Raw genomic sequence first — 18421 nt, forward strand, 5'->3', positions numbered from 1 at the left:
ATGAAAAACATTAAAAAGCCTGAATTGGGTTGAAATTTCCCCCAAGGGTTGAGATTATTCCACTGGATGTGTAATGAGCTACATTTAGACAAATCCATATTCCCAGGTATATTGGTGAGAGTGATGTAAAAGTAGTGCAATTGTAATGTAACTCATTATTTTGGAATGATAGAAATAAGTACTAAATAATGCATTAGTTTCAAAGTAACTTGGCCGACACTTAGTGGCAATGCACCAAAATATCTATGGGTATATACTCCTAACCGCATCATGCTCAAGAGTACAACATGAAAACTTGGCAGAATTCTCAAAGGAATTTTATTGTAGGTAGTTTGTGACATTTGATCACACACCTGCAGGGGTATAAAGGCTTACACTGCGATAGCAAAGAGTATGGTAGCACACACAAATACTCTACGAGCAGTTCGATTTAAACTTGTTTGGTAGCAACCGGCTAGTTGAGGGTTGCTACCTTTAAGTGGTGCTTTGACATTCCAAAAAAAAAAAAAAAAAAAATCTACTTTGAACTGCAATTGGGAAGGCTAGCATGGACAAAAATAAACATCACAGGGGACAGGCAGTGATTGCCCAGTGTACATTTTCCACTCACTGAGCTGTGCAGAGTCCAATAGAAAGTCCTGTCCTTTGCGCCCCGCCCCCCCCCCAAAAAAAAAGTAAGTCCACCTCTGAGTCATACTAGTGAGTTTGTAATGGGCACCGTGTCTCTGGCCGGACAAGTCACATGGTTGGAAACAAACACCTAGCTAAAGGAGATGAGATGGCCAGGGTCCTCCATTTTCACTCCAGTCAATTGAGTGCAGTGCAGGGGCGAGGGGATCAAGAGGAGAGGTGTGTGAGTGATAGACAACTTTTCTTCGGGAGGAGGGTCCTTAAGGGTAAGTCTGACCAGGGCCTTAGGCAGCCGTTAATAAATCTTGTATGGCTTTCTGTTGAGTTTCACTTAGCGTCGATATACATGTTGACCACAATCCTCCTGATGTCTAGGACAAAAAAACAAAAACAAAAAAGCGTCAGCCACACAAGCGCGAGATACTCCCTGAGCAATGTAAGAACAGCAGAAGCACCTGTACTTGACGAACCACGTTGGCCAGACGTTTGCTGCAAGCGTCTTCGCTCTTCACCGACTCGTTTGCCACCCCGTCGGCAATGATGACGAAGAGCTTGGGCAAGTTGGAGTTCTCGGGTCCAAGGACAATCGGATTGTTACTGCGCAAAGCAGAAAGAAGATGATCACTTGACAAACTGAGGGATGCGTAGATTTGAGTGCCAAGCCCACCTTTCGATTAGATCACACAGGAAGTCAAAAGTGTGGACGGCCTCCTCTTTGTCTTCGTTGAGAGGTAACCAGGTGATCCAGTGGGGGAGAATTTCGTTGACATTTGCACACTCGGGCCTGAACCTCATGACTTTTCCAACAGCAGAGATGCAGTTTTCGGTGGCGTTGATATTTTCCTTTGAGCGCGAATCGGCTGCATGGATGACTCTGACCAGCAAGGGAATGGCCTCTGGAGACCAAAAACGGTACACGTTTGTGACATCGCTGACCCGGGTACGCCAAGTGATAGACAACAAATGGAACTCTTATTGCACAGAAATCGGTTTTCTAATTACAGTGCTACCCCTCCCTACTTAAGAAATTCATTCGTTCCAGAAGTCATTTTGTCTCGTGAATCTTTCATTATCTTTTAACATGTTAACAGCCTACTCCGTTCCAAGGCCCGCAAAATGCTCGTAAAACCTTCCATGAAAAATATACATTTTAAAAATGCATCAAAAACTGTAACAAATAAATTAAAATACATCGTGTACAGAATAATCAACGTTGCAAAACCCAATCATCAGAATTGTAGCAGTTGACAATATGGATGCATTTCACTTGTTTTCCTTGAGATAGTGCTGTGGTGGTGTGTCAGTGATGAGTGCAGAGAGAGACATCTTTTTAGGATCTTTAATTTATACGTTTTTAGCTTACGCTTCCAATGATCCACGAATCATTTACAAGTCCACAGGAGCAATAATATATATCATTTTTGGTATTATTCTGAGCATGTAAGTTACGTTTGGGGTAATGTGCTTCCTGTGTGATGTCCTTGCTAAAGTGCTAACGACGGGCTAACAATGCTATTGTCAGATTCAACAGCCCACGTGATGTTACATATGTGTTTATGGGAATATTTACAATGTTAGCCAGTAATAATTTTCAAATCCACAGGAGCAGTAATATTTGTGCATGTAAGTTTATGTAACGCTTTCATTGCCATGGACGAAAATTCTCATTTTTTTAACATAGTAATAAAAATGATCATTCTTGTCAAATACATTTTTTTTTTTTTTTTTTTAAATTGGAGGGTAGTTGACACCCTTGACTAGGGCTTATCTAATATTAAGGCAGTTGAGCACTGTAGTGATTACTGTGACCATTGGATGGCAGTGTTGCCACACATGAAACTAGTGTCTCATTAGTAGACAAGCTCAGCTGGGATATTGATAAATTATGAAAACGCATAAAAAAAACTTACAAATAGACCGCGGGTTGTGATGACATGTTACATTACAGTCTTGTTGGCGCGAGACGTTGGTGTCTCGTATACCAACAATGTCGGCTTTCGTACTCTGAATTTTTTGCAACTAAAGACAATATTTTTCCTCCGAGGCGTTTCGTCAACCAAATTTTCCATAACAAGAGGTGTTCGTAAATAGACTGTAGCTGGTAAACTCAATATTGCATTGGTCCACTTGGTTCACATTATTACCGCTCTAGGCACATTTGGATGGCTTGCCTCTTGTATTGCGATAACATCAATATTAGCCAAATCTATATCACGATAAATTGTTGAACAACTTGTGAAATTCGTCGTCTTGCCACCTTCAAACATTGTTTCAATCTAGTCATGCACGAGCACTTAATTATAGGCCAAGTACAAACAGTGTAAAAAGGCACACAAAAAGAATACAGGTTGCCAAGTCTTCCTGCACCTGTGCAGAACGGCCGGTAGTTCTCGCCCCCGTATTGCGCCATGACGCCAACACCGTAAGCAGCCGCCTGGCGAACTTCAGGACTGGAGTCGCACAGCGATTGCAACATCGGCCGGAGGAAGTACTCGGCATACTTGAAGGACGACGGGCTACAATGCTCCACCACATCATCAAATATGCATAGCCCCCACTGTCGGTCAGCCCATGGCCTGTTTGGACACTGGGGGGAGGACAACATTCAGTCAGTTCATGGTCAGGGTGCAATGAATTCTTACCAATATACGAACACCTACTATGAGCTGGACAATGAGCTGGAGCAGCTGTTCAAACCAAGGGAGCACCTTCTCTTTGTAACTGCTGAAAACAGAGTGCAGGACGTCCGACACCTTGGTCAGGATGTATACATCGTTCTCATCCTGACGCACGAGAGGGGGCGCATTAGGGTTGCGTTCATCCACTAAACTTTCTTGTAGCATGCAATGAACATTCACCTCATCTTGCAAGGTTTCCTCAACCTGCTCGTCGTAGTCTTCGTCCTGTCTCTTAGCTGTCAGGATAGAAGTAGCAGATAGAAATTGTAAACAAAAGAGAGGCTACAGTACTGTGAAGAAGTCTATGCCTCCTTCTTTATTTCTGTGTTTTTTGCATATTTATCACACGCAAAGGTTTATATTATCAAAACAATATTAATATCCAACCAAGACTTTGATTTAGCCACTCTAAAACTATTTTTATTCAACAAATTCTGAAGTGGATTTTTTTTTACCTTTTCCACATTCTGAGGTTCAGAGGTTTGTATTTTTCCCCACCTTACTAAATGAAATCATCATTTAGAAACTGCATCTTATATATCCTGGGGTTGTGTCTGTGATATTAAAACTGGTTTGATGAAATGACACCTCGGAGAGTGATAAATATGCAAAAAAACAAACAAAAAAAAAAAGCAAAAATCGGAATGGGGCAAATACTTTTTGACAGCACTGTAAAACGTACCTTAAGTATGTCAAGCCTTACCCTGCCTCAGCTCCTGGTTCTTAAAATGTTCCTCCAGTTTGCCTTTCAAAATGCCCCCCAGCTCCTCAAAATGCTCATTATTCAGACAGCCATCTCCCATCAGCTCGATGCACTTGGTGAGGAGAAGAAAAAAAAAAAAAGACATTAGAATGTTAACTTATGAGTGCACCCTTGTGCATACATGGTACTGTACCTAAGTGGAACCTTTTCCATGATTTCTTTGTGAAATCAAAGGAGAAAGCATTGAAAAAAAAAACACTAAGGAGTTGACACTTCACGCTAGTTATAATCATGTTGAAGTTCAAAATACACGTTGTAGCACGTTAGTACAAAAAAAAAAAAAAAAGCAAAGGTAGTCTTTTTAAAATCAATGAAATAGGGATACGTATGACAGTCCCCCTCCCCTTTTCTGAAGAAATAAATGGCTCAAAAAAAGGTCCTAAACCACTGCAATACAACAACTTCACAAAATTAGACCAAACTTGTGAATTTATGGATAGTAGGTAAGGGACGATATCAGATTCTGACAGTATACCTTGAGCAAAAATAACACGGTATAGGGACATTGAACTTACAGCCATTTTGCTACATTAGAAAACCTGTTTTATTTTTTAAAAATACAGCATTTGTGAAAATAACATTTACCATCCTAAATCAAAATAAATATGTAAATAAAATCAAAACACACCTTTAGTGAGCAACACGGGTTTTCCTCACCAACATATGTTTACATGATTTTTTTCTGACGGAGCACATCCAACTTTAACTGAAATACGGGCACTTAATTAGTATAAAATATTTAAAAAATGATCAATCAACAAAAATGTGTATCAATTGATAGTACAGTGTGGATTCTGTCATTTTACGTTGACTATTTCCAACTACGTGTGTCAATTGATACTGCAATGTAGATTCTGTCATTTCACGGCGACTATTTTCCCGAGACACGCATGTACACACATACGTACACACAAAAGCTTCCTGTGTCACCCGGGCTTTCTTGCACGCTCCCGCACAACGCTAATCTGCATTTGTTATGAGTTGCGTTGCACGGCGTTTTGAATGCCACTTTTTGCACCTAGAAACGTTCAAGACCGCCAGTGAAACATCGCTTTAGACAGCTAGTGGTGACCAACGTTCATGTTGATAACACCAGGGGGGAATAGGACATCCAAAACCAATTTGCTCCAACTACGCGAAAAGGCGAGCCTCTGACCCAAGGGCCACCATAAGCGAGCACTTTTGTGGCGCGGAGCTTTCATGTTTTATTTTAAAATACACGGACAGAGCGCCCACTGAAGCAGATTAGCCTGGCCAACATTAGCATGCAGATGCAAGCCAACTTGAAAAGCGAACAGAATGTGGTTACAGAAGAATTAACATCGGGGGTGAAAAACAAAACGATTAGAGCTAAAACAAAAATATCAACCAGGAACAGCTTGAGAGGAAAATACTTTGCCTCTCGTTTGGGGACATGCTAACTATCAAAAAGTACAAGTTCAGAGAAATCACACCACAGAATTGCTTGCAGTGAAATGACTGGGTTTATTACCTTGGCAAAAGAATGCATGATCTCCGACAAGACGTCAGAGTCTGGCTCCGTACCGATGGCCTTGATGAGGGCGTCGCACATGAAGAGCCACATCTGGGTGAGGTACTCCGGTCCCCGAACCCGTGCGCACTCGAGCAGCAGGGGCATGGACTCTGCAGCCGCTACTCGCACACGTGATACAGTTAGGGAAATTATTCTATAATAAGCATTCCTCCTTCTGGCTGGTAAAAAAAAAAAAAAAAATTGGTTATAAGCTTTTCAGCTTTAAAAAATATCCCACTGACGTCAGCCCTGCTCAACAAAAAGGATATCATCGTGGAAGTAAAACTTGAGTAAAGGAACCATCAGCTTCACCACTTGTTCAGTGTACTCAACAAAACCTTCCTTCAACTCTTTGGCGTAACACACCTGAAACACAAATATTAGCTTATCAATGATGACATTACTTACAACTTTGAGACTACTTTTATAAAAGTATGAGGTCATAGACCTGTAGGACCATCAAAGATTCCTCACATATTGATGGATGCTTATGTTTCAGGAAGCTACAAAGCCCTAATAGGCAAACTGTACCACGGTAGCATTTCACAAACTATGTTCATCGCCGACTATGTAAAACATGATTGGGAGAAAAAAAAAAACGAACGCCGTAATAGCACAGGAAAAATGGCTGGATTCCTGAAAAACACAGGATTCTTCCACCGTTTCCTGCACATGGGGGGACTTTTGCTGGAAAAAACTTGAGTAACTATTTTATTACCCCCCAAGAGGAAATCTACACAGACTGGCACCCAATTAGGATGTCAGAGTTGATGTGAGTAAGACATTTAGTAAGACATAAAATTTTTGCATACGGGACTTGAGTTATGTTTGGTGTACAGTGATCCCTCGCTCTATCGTGGTTCATCTTTCACGGCTTCGCTGATTCACGGATTTTTTACAGTGTGGATAATTTTTTTACAGTGCACTGAGCTCTGAGTCCTGATTGGCTCAGGGGATTTACTGTTGTCTAGAAATAAATGATTGACGCTGTACTGTATTGGTTGTTCACTTGTCAATTTATTACAAAAGGCAAGAGGATCCAAAAGTTCGCTTTCGTCTCTCCTGTGTCTCTCCAGTAACTGCCTGTGTGCGCATATGTTAGGGAACGTGCTAGTAAGCACGATTGACACCTTGGTCTCTGGGAGCCGATCACGTGAATCGTAGGCGTGCCGAGAGCAAACGCACACACTAATGTAGGCACACAGCAGCAACGGAGAAATGCGCAGCTCTAGAAATCTGACTTTTACCCAGAGCTTTGGAAATCTGACTTTTAACTAGATTTCTTTTGTCATAAATTCAAATTTCAAGTGTATTGTTATCAGAGGCTTCACTTTAATTCGATGTCCAGGCATATGCGTTTATAAAAATCTTCTTGCTCAGAAAAAGAAAGAGCGCCAACAACTACCCCTAACAATGTTCTTCTCTTGGAGAAAGACTCCTGCACCTTCAGTAGAAACAGACACTAAAGCAGGGCAGCACAGCTGGGACTGTGAAATACGTGAGTGTCAACGTTTCCAACCTTGTATTACTATATTTAAATTGTTTTAAATAAATTTGGGGCTTTAAAATATATTGTATATTGCATTGTAAAATAATTTTAAAAAATGAATAAAGCGGACTACTTTACGGATTTCACTTTGCACGTGCTATTTTTGGAATGTACCCCCCGCGATAAATGAGGGATCACTGTATTTTCTTTTCTTTATACAGTTTTACAACATAAACGCGTGAGAGCTGTACGACTGAACTAAATGAAAGAAGAGTTACACTCTGCTGTTCGCTTTCGTCTACCTAGATAGAAATCATTGTAACATCTAGGAATGACAGAACATTGGATTATTCATCCAAACATATATATACATACTGTATGTGTTCATTCCCTTTTATCTTGTATGAAATTATGAAAGTATTCATGACTTTTCAAAAAAAGCAATCAATTCAGTCAGTTTAATATGTTTTTTTCAAAATTGTGAAATTTGTCAAACTGCGTCTAACGAGGCGATGAAGCCAGCAAATCTAAAGCGGCATTTTCCTTTGTCTTGGGGCGCTCATGGCTCAGGCAATAGCGGGGGAAAATTCTCCTAAATTCTAAATTATTCATCATTATCTTCTCCTTTATTTCAATCCATTTCTATTTTCGGATTGATGTTTTTTTTTTTCTGTGATAAGGTTTATGTTGGTTGTGGGGGTTATTTTTACATTAAAACGTTTTTAAAAAATGATGCCAATTTGATGGCTCCGGGCAACTTGACAACTATTTACACATCGCATCACAAACTGATAAAAATGTGTTAATTGCAAATTGGAAGGAAAATATGATTTTCACCTAAAAATTAGAAAAAAAAAATGCAAAATCAGTGTATTTACAGTCCTGCACTCTGGTAGACATGCTTTTGGTGTTTTATTTAACTTCCTATATTCGAGCCACATTTTGATATCACACAAAAAATGATATATTCTGAAAAGAGACCAAATGTGGAAATGTTCTTTAGCAAGTCACAGGACTACAGCAGACCCCTACCAGCATCTGGCAGGCAGTGGACTTCTCCTCCAGACCGGCGGTCTTGATGCCAAAACTCTGCTGGTCACCAAGGTTGACGAATTCCCAGCCATCGTCCTCGGATATGTTCTCCATATCCTGGGCTGCAAGAACCATGATTTGGCGTAACCTTAAAAACCAATGGCACGCGCAAAAATCCAACTTACTGTCAAGGAGCGCCACCTCAGGTTTGATGGAGGCAGTCTTTAATAAGGGACCCATCACAACTGGGAGGTACTGCTGAAAATCCTTCCCCAGGATCTTGCACATCCTGGCCCAGGCTGAGATCATGTATGAGATCTTTGGAAAAAAAAAAAAAAAAGAAGAAAAGAAAAGAAAAGACAAATTTGCCAACCCAAAGACAACCTGAAAGCGTTCCAGATTCGGGAGCCCTTCTTACCTGTGGATCATCATCTTCTAGGTCATTAAAGTCAGTCTGGGTTTTCAGAAGCAGCTGCATGACTGCATAGGCATCTGGCATGAACTGACCGAAAAAAAGAAATAAAATAAAATAAAAGGTAGGCTTGGGCATGGAAATGAAGGAGGGACCATGCATCATTCAACTCCTCCCCCAACCGCACACCAAGTACCTTCTCCTTGCCAACAGCAAGGCCAATGAGGCTAATGCACTCAATGGTCTTGCCCCGAAGTAGCCGCAGCTCCTTCTGCACGGCAATTTCCACGATATTTTTGAGCGAGGGCATGAACGAGTCGTAGTAGGGCACAAACTTCTCCTCAGCAGTGTCTGCCACAGATGCAATGGAGGTCACCACCTGCTCCAGGACCAGTTTGGTGCCCTTCTGGAACAACTAGGGAAGGGGAAGAAGGTACTCTGCAGAAGCTGAAAAACAAACATATTTGTGTTGATGTTTTTCTCTACCTCTTGCAACTTGGCTACCATGATGACATGGAGGTTGTGCACCAAGCGATCCAGATGAGGGATGAGCAGAGATTTTGGGCAGTCCTCTGTAAAATTGATGAGAGCGGCAGCGGCGTGCGCCTGCACTCGGGGATTACTCTGGTCATTCATGGTTTGAAGCAGTGTAGGGATCACCTGGACAGGAGCAAGTTGTAGTGCACAAAAAGGAATCTTTCTATTGGGCCCAGCTCACTTTCCGACTTTACCTTTTCGTGAAACTTTTTTTGGAACGTTGGAGCAAAATCAGTCGCCATTTGTCCAACTGCGTTGCAGGCAGCGTAGCGTACCCTTGGGTGCTGGGGAGGATTGCCTTTTGGTTGGTTTATTCCAGTCAATAAGCAGCATGGTTCAAATTAGCAAAGACTTCTTACTGGGTCTCCGCAAAACTGCAGTACGGAGATGACAGTCTCGTTTAGCATGGCCTCCATCTGCTGGTGGCAGCCTTCACCGATGGCCGACAAAGCCATGAGCCCGGCATGGCGGTACTTCCAATCAGCTAGAAAGCAATTTGCGCTTCCGTGAATTCCAAGGAAATGCATCTACAAGTGATTAATTTGCTGCCAGTCAATGTGCATTTACTCACGGTTCTGTAGCATGTCCCTGATGTGCTGCTTGATCAGAGGCAAAATGATCTTTCCTCCCAGACCACAGGCGATTCTGTCGAGAGCACTTTCACCTGCTACTGCATTACTGTTATGTGGCAACGCAAAGATCACAGGTGAAATTCCTGATGGACGCTTTTTTTATCGTGCCAGCAATATAAACGTTACCTGTCAAAATCATCATCCTCCAGCTCATCAGCCATGGCCCACTCTTCATCCTCTTCTAAATCCACCATCATAGCCAGCATCTGGGGCACTGGGCATACACAACAATCCTTTAAGACCGGTGTCTTCAGAATAACATAAGATGGCACAAAAGGTTCAGTAACAATCTGAGAGCCCAGCACATAATTAAGGATTACAGTGTTCCCTCGTTTTTCCACTGATACTGGTGAAAGTGCCTTCTTTCACAGCTGAACAAGAAAGAGTATTGAAAGGCTGTTAAGACTGCTGCCTACTCGCAAGTGCCGAGGGAACAGTGTACTCACCGCTCTGAGCAACAATGGCAGTGTGTTTCCTCAACATGGCCGCTGCAGTCTCAGATAATGTGACGATGACTTCCAATGCCAACTGGCGCTGCATGTTGGGCAAGTTGCTATCTGCACAGAGCTGAAGAAACGGGGCCAGAATTGACATGACAAGCATAACATTGAGCGCAGTGCAATATGGATGCTGCAAGGGTTCTAAATCACCTTTAAGCAGAGCTGCAGAGTGGCCTCCAAGTTCGGTCTTAGATATTTTGGTGCCGTGTCTGCAATTTCCACCAAAGATTTCAGGACCAAGTCATCTCCCTGGTAGCAGGACTCATTCACTGCCTGATCAGAAGCAACAATGGGAGCTTTTAACCATGGACATAAACTCTTTATACACCAGACCCATTAGTAGTCAAGGAGGTCGAGAAGCAATATTCGTAGCCCATGTTCATTTGCGGTAAAAATGAAAATATTGTGTAAATTAAAAAAATTTAATTTAAAAAAGTGTAAATACTATTAAACTACTGTGCAGTAATGTAGAAAATGGATAATTCTATGGCCATTGGGTCCTGAATCATCAAGTCATTGCAAGGTTAAAGTGTACCTATGAAGCTCAGAAGGTAAGTATATATTTATTTATATTTATGGGTCATCAGGAAAAATGGCATCTATTTGTATTTTGTTTACACTGCCTTTATTAGAGCTAGCTTATAAGAGCATGGCCACAGCCTTATTTGCTCCTGTAGGTTGAGTCATGAAATAGAGTCGCTAATAGACAAGTCTGGATGCTATTAGCTGTTGCAAATTCCAGATTCCAGTCAATGAACACTTTAAATGCACAATAATAAGAGGGAAAAGCAAAGTCAAGCACTGCTTTGTGTGCCTGAACCTATTAATTAAGAACTTAAATGACAGAAAGGTGGCTGCATATCCGACACTGTGCAAAAACTTACCAAGAGTAAAATGACCCAAGCAGGACAGACACAGTTATATTAAGGATGGTTGAAGATCTGCTTGTTTTGATCTGCTTGTCAGTCAAATGTTGTGAGAAGACCAGTCAATACTTTCGAATAAACAGCATTTTAACTTGTTGTGTGTGATACAAGCCCTGGTATGATTTTTTTTCCCCCCGAAAGTTCTTCCTACTGAGCACAGTGGACTTGACAATCTTATTCAGCTCAGATGCAAACAGCATTGTGAGCTGACTTTTGACTTGCGATGGTACCCCGCTGTTTGCAGGTGATAATGTATCCATCTAACTTGACACAGGTCTGGCTGGAACTATGGTAAAGCGGGGAATATCCAGCACGCAGAGAGCCAGATTGAGCAAACAAATTTTTCTGGGCTCAAAATCTGTCATTGCTCGCTCAATATATTTTTCTAAAAATCCATCATATTTTGATGACAAAAAAAAAAGATGCAGCTGATTAAAGTATGTTGAGTTGAAAGTATGCATCCCCGTCAAAAATTATGCGTCTAGGATACAGGGACGCAGCCAAATGAGTGCACTGTAAATAGGTTGATGCGGTTTAATTTTACATTTTTCCTACACTGCTGGTTCAGGTTTTTTGCCACGATATCGTTTCAGTGCCGCCATCAATGTATATGAAGCAAATATTTTGGTATCACGACAAAGTCATTTGTGATTGATACAAAATGTACAAAAATCGATTTGGGAAGGAAAAATTGACAAAATCTTACCTGCAGGATACCTGGCAGTAGGTCGGAAAAATGTTTAAGTAGGGCAGAGTTGCTTTCGTTGGAAAGAACAAAAGCGGCGCAAGCTCGGGCGGCCAGTGTGCGAATCTAAAGGACGGCAGGTGCATAAGAAACAGTGACTAATAACAAATGTTACACACGCTAACCAGAATTTTGGACACTTTTTGTTACCTGAGGGTTTGCTTGATCCTGCATGCATTGAACAAGCATGCGTTTGATAACATCCATGTAATGCTGCTGCTGGTTCCCAAAGATTCCTGGGAAGTTCCTGGAAAAGCAAAACAAAACGTTATTCACCAAATGATTAAAAGGACATTGACCCAAGACAAAGCCCCGCAATTATGAATGCATTTGCATCATGATCATCAATGTAACAGTCAGAATCACAAAAAACTGTAGTCAAGACTTGGAAAAGAAGGAATCACACCAGAAAATGTGTAAGGCAGCTTCTCGCAGGCCAACGTTGTCTGAATTGACAGAGTCAAACAGGAACTTCAGTACCTCTGGCCACTGGTTGTTTCCATCGTCATCTAGATTTAAAAAAATAAATTATATATATATATATATATATATATATATATATATATATATATATATATACACACACACATATATACATACACACACACACACACACACACACACACACACACATACACAACATACATCAATCTGTCATCTAAAATCATCTATGATTTTGGAACTTAGGATGGGAAGTGTTCTGATATTACCGATAAGGTTGCGTGATAGCTCTGCTGCAATGTCGCAAACTTTCTTGCGAATGTTTGGTGAAGTCTCCTGTTGGATGCTGGCCAAAAGTTCTGTTTTGATGGCTACTTCTGTGAGGCCAGGGTAGATCTCTTCAAAGGAGGATGACAACAACCGCCGCAAAAGCACTGCTGCCATCTGTCTGACCTGGTAGATGCGACAACAAAAATAGACAAAACATTTTATTCCCCCATCAAAATATTGGCCAAATCAACCTTTCGGCAAGAAGGGCAGCAAGGACCACCTCTCAAATTTCTCCCATTTCACAACTAAAAATATCAGATGGAATGTAAAGAAAAGGCATACTTGGCGCAGGGAACAAGCAGCTGGTAGACTCAAGATACACACAAGTGCCCCAATACTAAAGCGTTGACTCATAGTAAGCATCACCAAAGTGAGAGGCCTACATTTGTCAGCAAAATATTTAACATATGCATGTTGGCTTTTGAGAACTGAACAGATACACACGTACCTCCTCTGCAGCAGATGGATCTCTGACAGTTTGAAGCAGGAACTTGATCTTTGTCTGACCAGGGATAGTGTCATAGGTCTCCTGGAAATATAGAACGGACAGCATTAGGAGGGAGGATGGATTTTAACCGCGTGGTTCAAGTGAAAATTCAGATTTCAGTATAATATTTTTTTGCCCTTGAGTGGAACATTTGGGATATGTACCATGGCAGTGAACAATAAATAACAATTCCAATTAGAAACAGGCCCCATTTAACCTATAACTATGGATGCATGATCATTCTTGACCAGATAATAAAAAATGTCACTTTCCTCAGCTCTATATCAGTAATTTACACCGGTATTGAAAGCCTCGGCAAATACACTTACATTGGTCTGGTTACTATCACTTTAAACAGTCCAAGCCTCTGCCAAATGACATAGAAGAGGGGTAATCAAACTCATTTTAGCTCAGAGGCTAAATGGAGGAAGATTTATTCTCAAGTAGGTTGGACTGGTACTATAATCAACGGTGCACTTCTTTTTTTTTTTGGTAGTGACCCACAAGTACCAGTACAGTGTTTGTTACGGACGTTTTTTGTTTGTTTGTTTGTTTGTTTATTTTTTAAACTAAAAACCAGCTTGCTCAATACCCACCGCATTGTCGGTCCCACATTAAGCGCAGTCCGTGTGTGCAGCGACCACCGCATTATTAATATTTCAGGGTTGCGTTCTTTAAAAGTTTCATTAGTCCAACAAGTTATGTTTTGCGCGGTTCATTCAGGATCCAATTTAATTAATCCAAGGAAGTCATAAATAAATTTTGCACCACTGTAAAGTGAAAATGTAAACAATCTCCTTCACAGAAATGATACGCAGCCCTGACAGCAAGTCCAAGCCGCCTCGGTAAACAAATAAGATGACCTGGGACACGCATGCTTAGGCGCATGAAGGGAGAGAACTAAACGATTACAGACGTAGCGTTGTTCCTCTAGTTTGTATCGCCAACTAGCAAGAGGGTGATTAGCTATTGTAATTAACTGTGCAGAAAAGATGCTAACTACATAATATTTTACACTATCAACCTCATATGTATATAGTCCCTTCCACGCCACCATTATTAGTGCTATGCATATGACAAAACTCTTGAATAAGTCAGGCTCTACACAGACACACAAAGAGATGCACCTGTATTGCAAACATCAGCCCCGACGATCGGCCAGACTGATTGGTTTATCCTTACAGTTAATATTAGCTCTCTCGGGGAAAGTCGACAATGCAGATAATGTAAATTAGTTTGTATTAGTTTCTCTAACTATACATTTTGGTCATTGGACAAAGTAATGTCAGACACATGGAAAACCAAACCAGAAACAGGCTGGTTTGTTAAAAAAAAAAAAAAAAAAGTGATCAAAAAAACAGATACGACCAGGATGTAAGCTTTAAAGTGTGCAAGAGCCATATTAAACTGCCTCTGAAAAGTAATCCGACTGCTCTTGGAGACACTAGAGCACTGCTAGCTAGCAGCTAATTTACTGTATGCGAGACCCTGCGCTAAATACTAGCAATAGACGGCATACAATAAAATGTCAGCACAGTTAAGATGTTACTGACTTGAATTGGCGATTGAACACAACTTCAGAACATTGTTGTGCAGTCGGGAATTGTGACTCACTGTGGGAGCAAAACTTTGTGCAGTACAAAGAGTCAAAATTATAATTCTCACAACATGGTTCTGGGAATAACTTAAAACTGAAAGCATACAAAAGAAGCTCATGTCCATACATGGTGTCCTATGGTTCGGTTTAAATCATTGGTTGGCCTTCTCACAGCATTTGGCGGCATGTCTTACAGAGCATGAAGAACTAATTGCCAAGCAGTGCTCCAGTGTATTCCAGTGCATGTGAGACCCAACGAAGCCCACTTGCGGTGGACAAGGGTGAGAAATCCCATGGTGTTCAAATCTCACGAGAGCTCATCATACTAAATTATCTTTTGTCAGTATGGAGAAGTCGAAAACTAATTGGCATTTGTGGAAAAAAAAAAACAATGTGCATCCAAATCTAAAGCCTGGATAAATCAAATGATTTTAAGGGTAAACATTTGAAAATATACAAAAGCCTGGTGGCAAAAACATGGACCGCCTCAACCTAATTCATTTGTTGCTGCACCCACTTCCAAACTTCAGCAGTGTGGCACATGGTCATGTGGCAATATTTTACCAATCTCTGCAAAAACACTGCCAAAATGAATATGGATGAGCCAGACCAAGAGGAGCTGAAATACAAGCCACGCATGGCAATCCATCATACAGTAACATGAAAATACAGGGAGCACTAGCATTTGCTTCTGGCTGTGAAATGATGACCCGAAATCTGTTCAACTACAGCTTTAACTGGAAACATAACACGTGTTAATCGTTTAATGCCAAGCAGAGTCCATGCACTAGACTTTTACTTTTCAGTCAATAAGAAAGAGATGCCTTTCAGTAAAACATGACAACAGTAATAGCATTAAACATTAATAGCAATAAAATACATGCAACTGTATCACTAAGAAAGTGATTGTTTGAACCATTAGCACTGCACACAAATCCTCTTCAGTTTATATATATATATATATATATATATATATATATATATATATATATATATATATATATATAAAATAATATAATTTAGACTAGAAGAAATTTTTAGTGGGTTTTTAAAATGAACAACTGTCTAAATATTACACACTGTCCCTATGGTAAAACTTACAGGTTACACCGACTGAATGTTTTGTCAATTGATTCGAGCCTAAATTTTGACTGAGTGATTACTGCAATAATTTTAAGAGTTTTTTTTTTCTTCTGTGTGTGTGAACCATTGTATGACATTAGAGGAGGAACAATATTCTGTAGAGTGGATTGCACGTTCCCATTATGTGTGGAATGAAAGTGTATGATGATGAGTTTAGCTCAGGCATGGAAAAACAACGGCCCTGGAACCATGTGGCCTGTTATGATTTTCAATGTGGTCCACCGAACATGAAATGATCAAATCAGGGAAAGAGTGACAATGGTAATATTCTGAAGGATAGTGGAACTGTCATTGCTGTAAATTAGTCATTGATAGCAATGAACAAGATGCATTGTGTTCATTTAATTTACAGTTGTTGTAAAAGACTTTTAATAAATAAATTAGATTGAGACATGAAACACTGCTGCAATGCTTTTGTTGATTTACGATAGAAATTAAACCACAAGCTTTCTGAATATTCCGTATTACTTTCCTCTTATATGGTAGATTATCAAAACACTCCATCCAGCTGTTCCTGGTCTGGCCTTTTTGTCCACTTTTAGAAGCCTTCGTGGCCCTCGGGTGAAAGTTTGCTAAGCCCTGGCTTAGCCAGTTAGCGCGGAGGTTGAGAGTTTGTGTTAAAGGCCGTCAGACTCCAAACGGCAGACAGGTAAAAACGTTCAATTGCCTCAGAGAATAACTTAGGTACCGCAGAGGTCCAGGACATCCCTCGTAATAACAAAGCTTCGGCGCGACAAGCGGGTCGTCATTATGCACTACAGTAAAGACGACAGCTGGAGTTGTATGAAACCTAACAAGCCGGTCGCGATAAGATCATAAATATGATCTACCAATTACGTGCTTCTGCGAAAATTAAATCAGGACAAGTACAATACATAATATTCAAACACATTCAAACACACCGAGAGCCATTCCTTTTTTCTTACACAGCTCGGCTATTGCTTCGCGACGATATTTTAAATTTGAACGTCATTCTTTTAAGACAAGAGGGAAAGACTAACAATTTAACCATCACACTCGTTGAACGGTGCTAATGCGCAAATGCTCGTTTACCTGCTAAGTTAGCCACCGGTAAGTAGCTTGCGTTATGTAGCCCCATGCTACTTCCCGTACAACAGTTAGCAAGACACCTAGCTTCCCTTCCCTACCCTACCCTACCAGCTGAGAACTTCAGATACTTCGCCGCCGCTACATTTGCAAGCCGATTTAAGCGCTGGCAACGACGCGAAGCCATCGATGCGTGCGCCGTTCTGCGAATGTCACGAAGACTACGAATGCTCCGTGCGTCCTTGTCCCCCACAAAACTACGCAGCAAGGTCCAGCGTGTTAGCATTGTATGGTTAGCTGAACAAGTGCCTATTGCTGACTACATTGCACGTGGGCTACCAAACCTGACGCGCGGCTACACATAGCACTAGCAGGGCGGTTAGCTTGGGTTACAGAAGACATGCCACCTGGCTACAAGCGCCTACTTGGCAAACGTAAAAACTAATGGAATCCTTACCTCTGACTGCTTCCTGACATTATTGTCAGGGCTCATCAGGTTACCCAGCAAGAGGTAGAACTGCTGCTGTTCCGCCATTGCAGAGATCCAAAAAAGACCAGCCGGGTGGAGACGCGGCGACTTGAGCCGGGCAGTCCCAGCTTTAGCCGCACAACAATACTAACCTCCTATTGGTCTCATTTCGCAATTGTTCTTAATGCCCATTGGCCATCACATGGCTCATAGACGCGCACCATTGGCTCAATTGACTTCCGCTCGTCTATTGGACAAAGTCGACGGTAAGAAAGTGAGTGCTTAGTTGCCATTCGCGAATAGATGTACCAAATCGCGGGAAAACGTTCTGACTATTAAAACGAAGCAACAAACACATCCAGTTGGCTCACAAAACAAAATCTATTCGTTAACACAACTGTATGTAGATATGAAAGAGTGAACAAAAGTCAAATACATCACAAGTAGCGTTGATAATTGGAAAAGTTTGACATCGTAAGTTAGAACAGTCGTTCTCAAAGTGGGGTCTGCTGACCTACGTGGGGAGGGGGGCTGTGGCCAGACTGCAGGGGGTCTCTGAAATTATTTGGGTCGTTCATAAAAAAAATATACATTTGTGTGAATGTCATTTTGTTTCATATTAAAATTGTGAGTGTATTCACGACCTTTCAATAATGCAATTAATGCAACCAGTTCATTATATTTATAAAAATGTAATACTTTTGAAATTTGCCGAATAGACCCTCATAATCCACATCATCATCATCAAAAAGCTTAACCAGTTTAAAGCAGCGATTCTCAAAGTGAAGTCCGCGGACCCCAGGGGGTCCGTGAAATAAATTGGGTTATTCATAAAAAATATACATATACAGTGGGCCCCCGTGTTACGAACTTAATCCGTTCAGCGGGTACGCTTGTAACTCGAACTGCTCGTATGACGGGCAATCCAAACCTATGTTAATTTGTGAATGCGTGCAACGCGTGCAAAAACCTTAGGTAAAAACATCACGACTTTATACAAATATTAAAAATGAGTAACATAACCTACTG

General features: G+C 41.1%; 1 protein-coding gene across 1 annotated transcript; it reads right to left on the minus strand.

Annotated features, from left to right (window-relative positions):
* Positions 1–299: 299 nt before the first annotated feature.
* On the minus strand, positions 300–17518 carry ipo5 (importin 5). Its single transcript, XM_088408006.1, has 26 exons — positions 17381–17518; positions 13098–13178; positions 12589–12772; positions 12285–12387; positions 12029–12125; positions 11840–11944; positions 10358–10480; positions 10154–10274; positions 9834–9921; positions 9647–9753; positions 9435–9559; positions 9270–9359; positions 9025–9198; positions 8735–8953; positions 8545–8628; positions 8312–8444; positions 8127–8248; positions 5875–5971; positions 5564–5736; positions 4012–4123; positions 3489–3544; positions 3291–3413; positions 2998–3217; positions 1298–1526; positions 1086–1227; positions 300–1001 (listed from the first exon to the last, which is right to left on the minus strand). The coding sequence occupies exons 1-26, from the start codon at positions 17456–17458 to the stop codon at positions 915–917; spliced, it is 3273 nt and encodes a 1090-aa protein (XP_088264132.1). The 5' UTR covers positions 17459–17518; the 3' UTR covers positions 300–914.
* Positions 17519–18421: the final 903 nt, after the last annotated feature.

The sequence above is a fragment of the Hippichthys cyanospilos genome, chromosome 2 (genome assembly GCF_059441005.1).
Source record: "Hippichthys cyanospilos isolate Australia breed blue-spotted pipefish chromosome 2, RoL_Hcya_1.0, whole genome shotgun sequence".
NCBI classification, from domain to species: Eukaryota; Metazoa; Chordata; class Actinopteri; order Syngnathiformes; family Syngnathidae; genus Hippichthys; species Hippichthys cyanospilos.

Bases quoted from the DNA above. Each gene is read 5' to 3' on its own strand.
- ipo5 (XM_088408006.1), bottom strand. From the start codon at position 17,458: ATGGCGGAACAGCAGCAGTTCTACCTCTTGCTGGGTAACCTGATGAGC. The intron at 10,275-10,357 runs GTGATTTAGAAC...CCGTTTCTTCAG, and splicing joins CTCTGCAGCTCTGCTTAAAG to CTCTGTGCAGATAGCAACTT. The intron at 3,545-4,011 runs GTAAGGCTTGAC...CTATCCTGACAG, and splicing joins GAACCAGGAGCTGAGGCAGG to CTAAGAGACAGGACGAAGAC.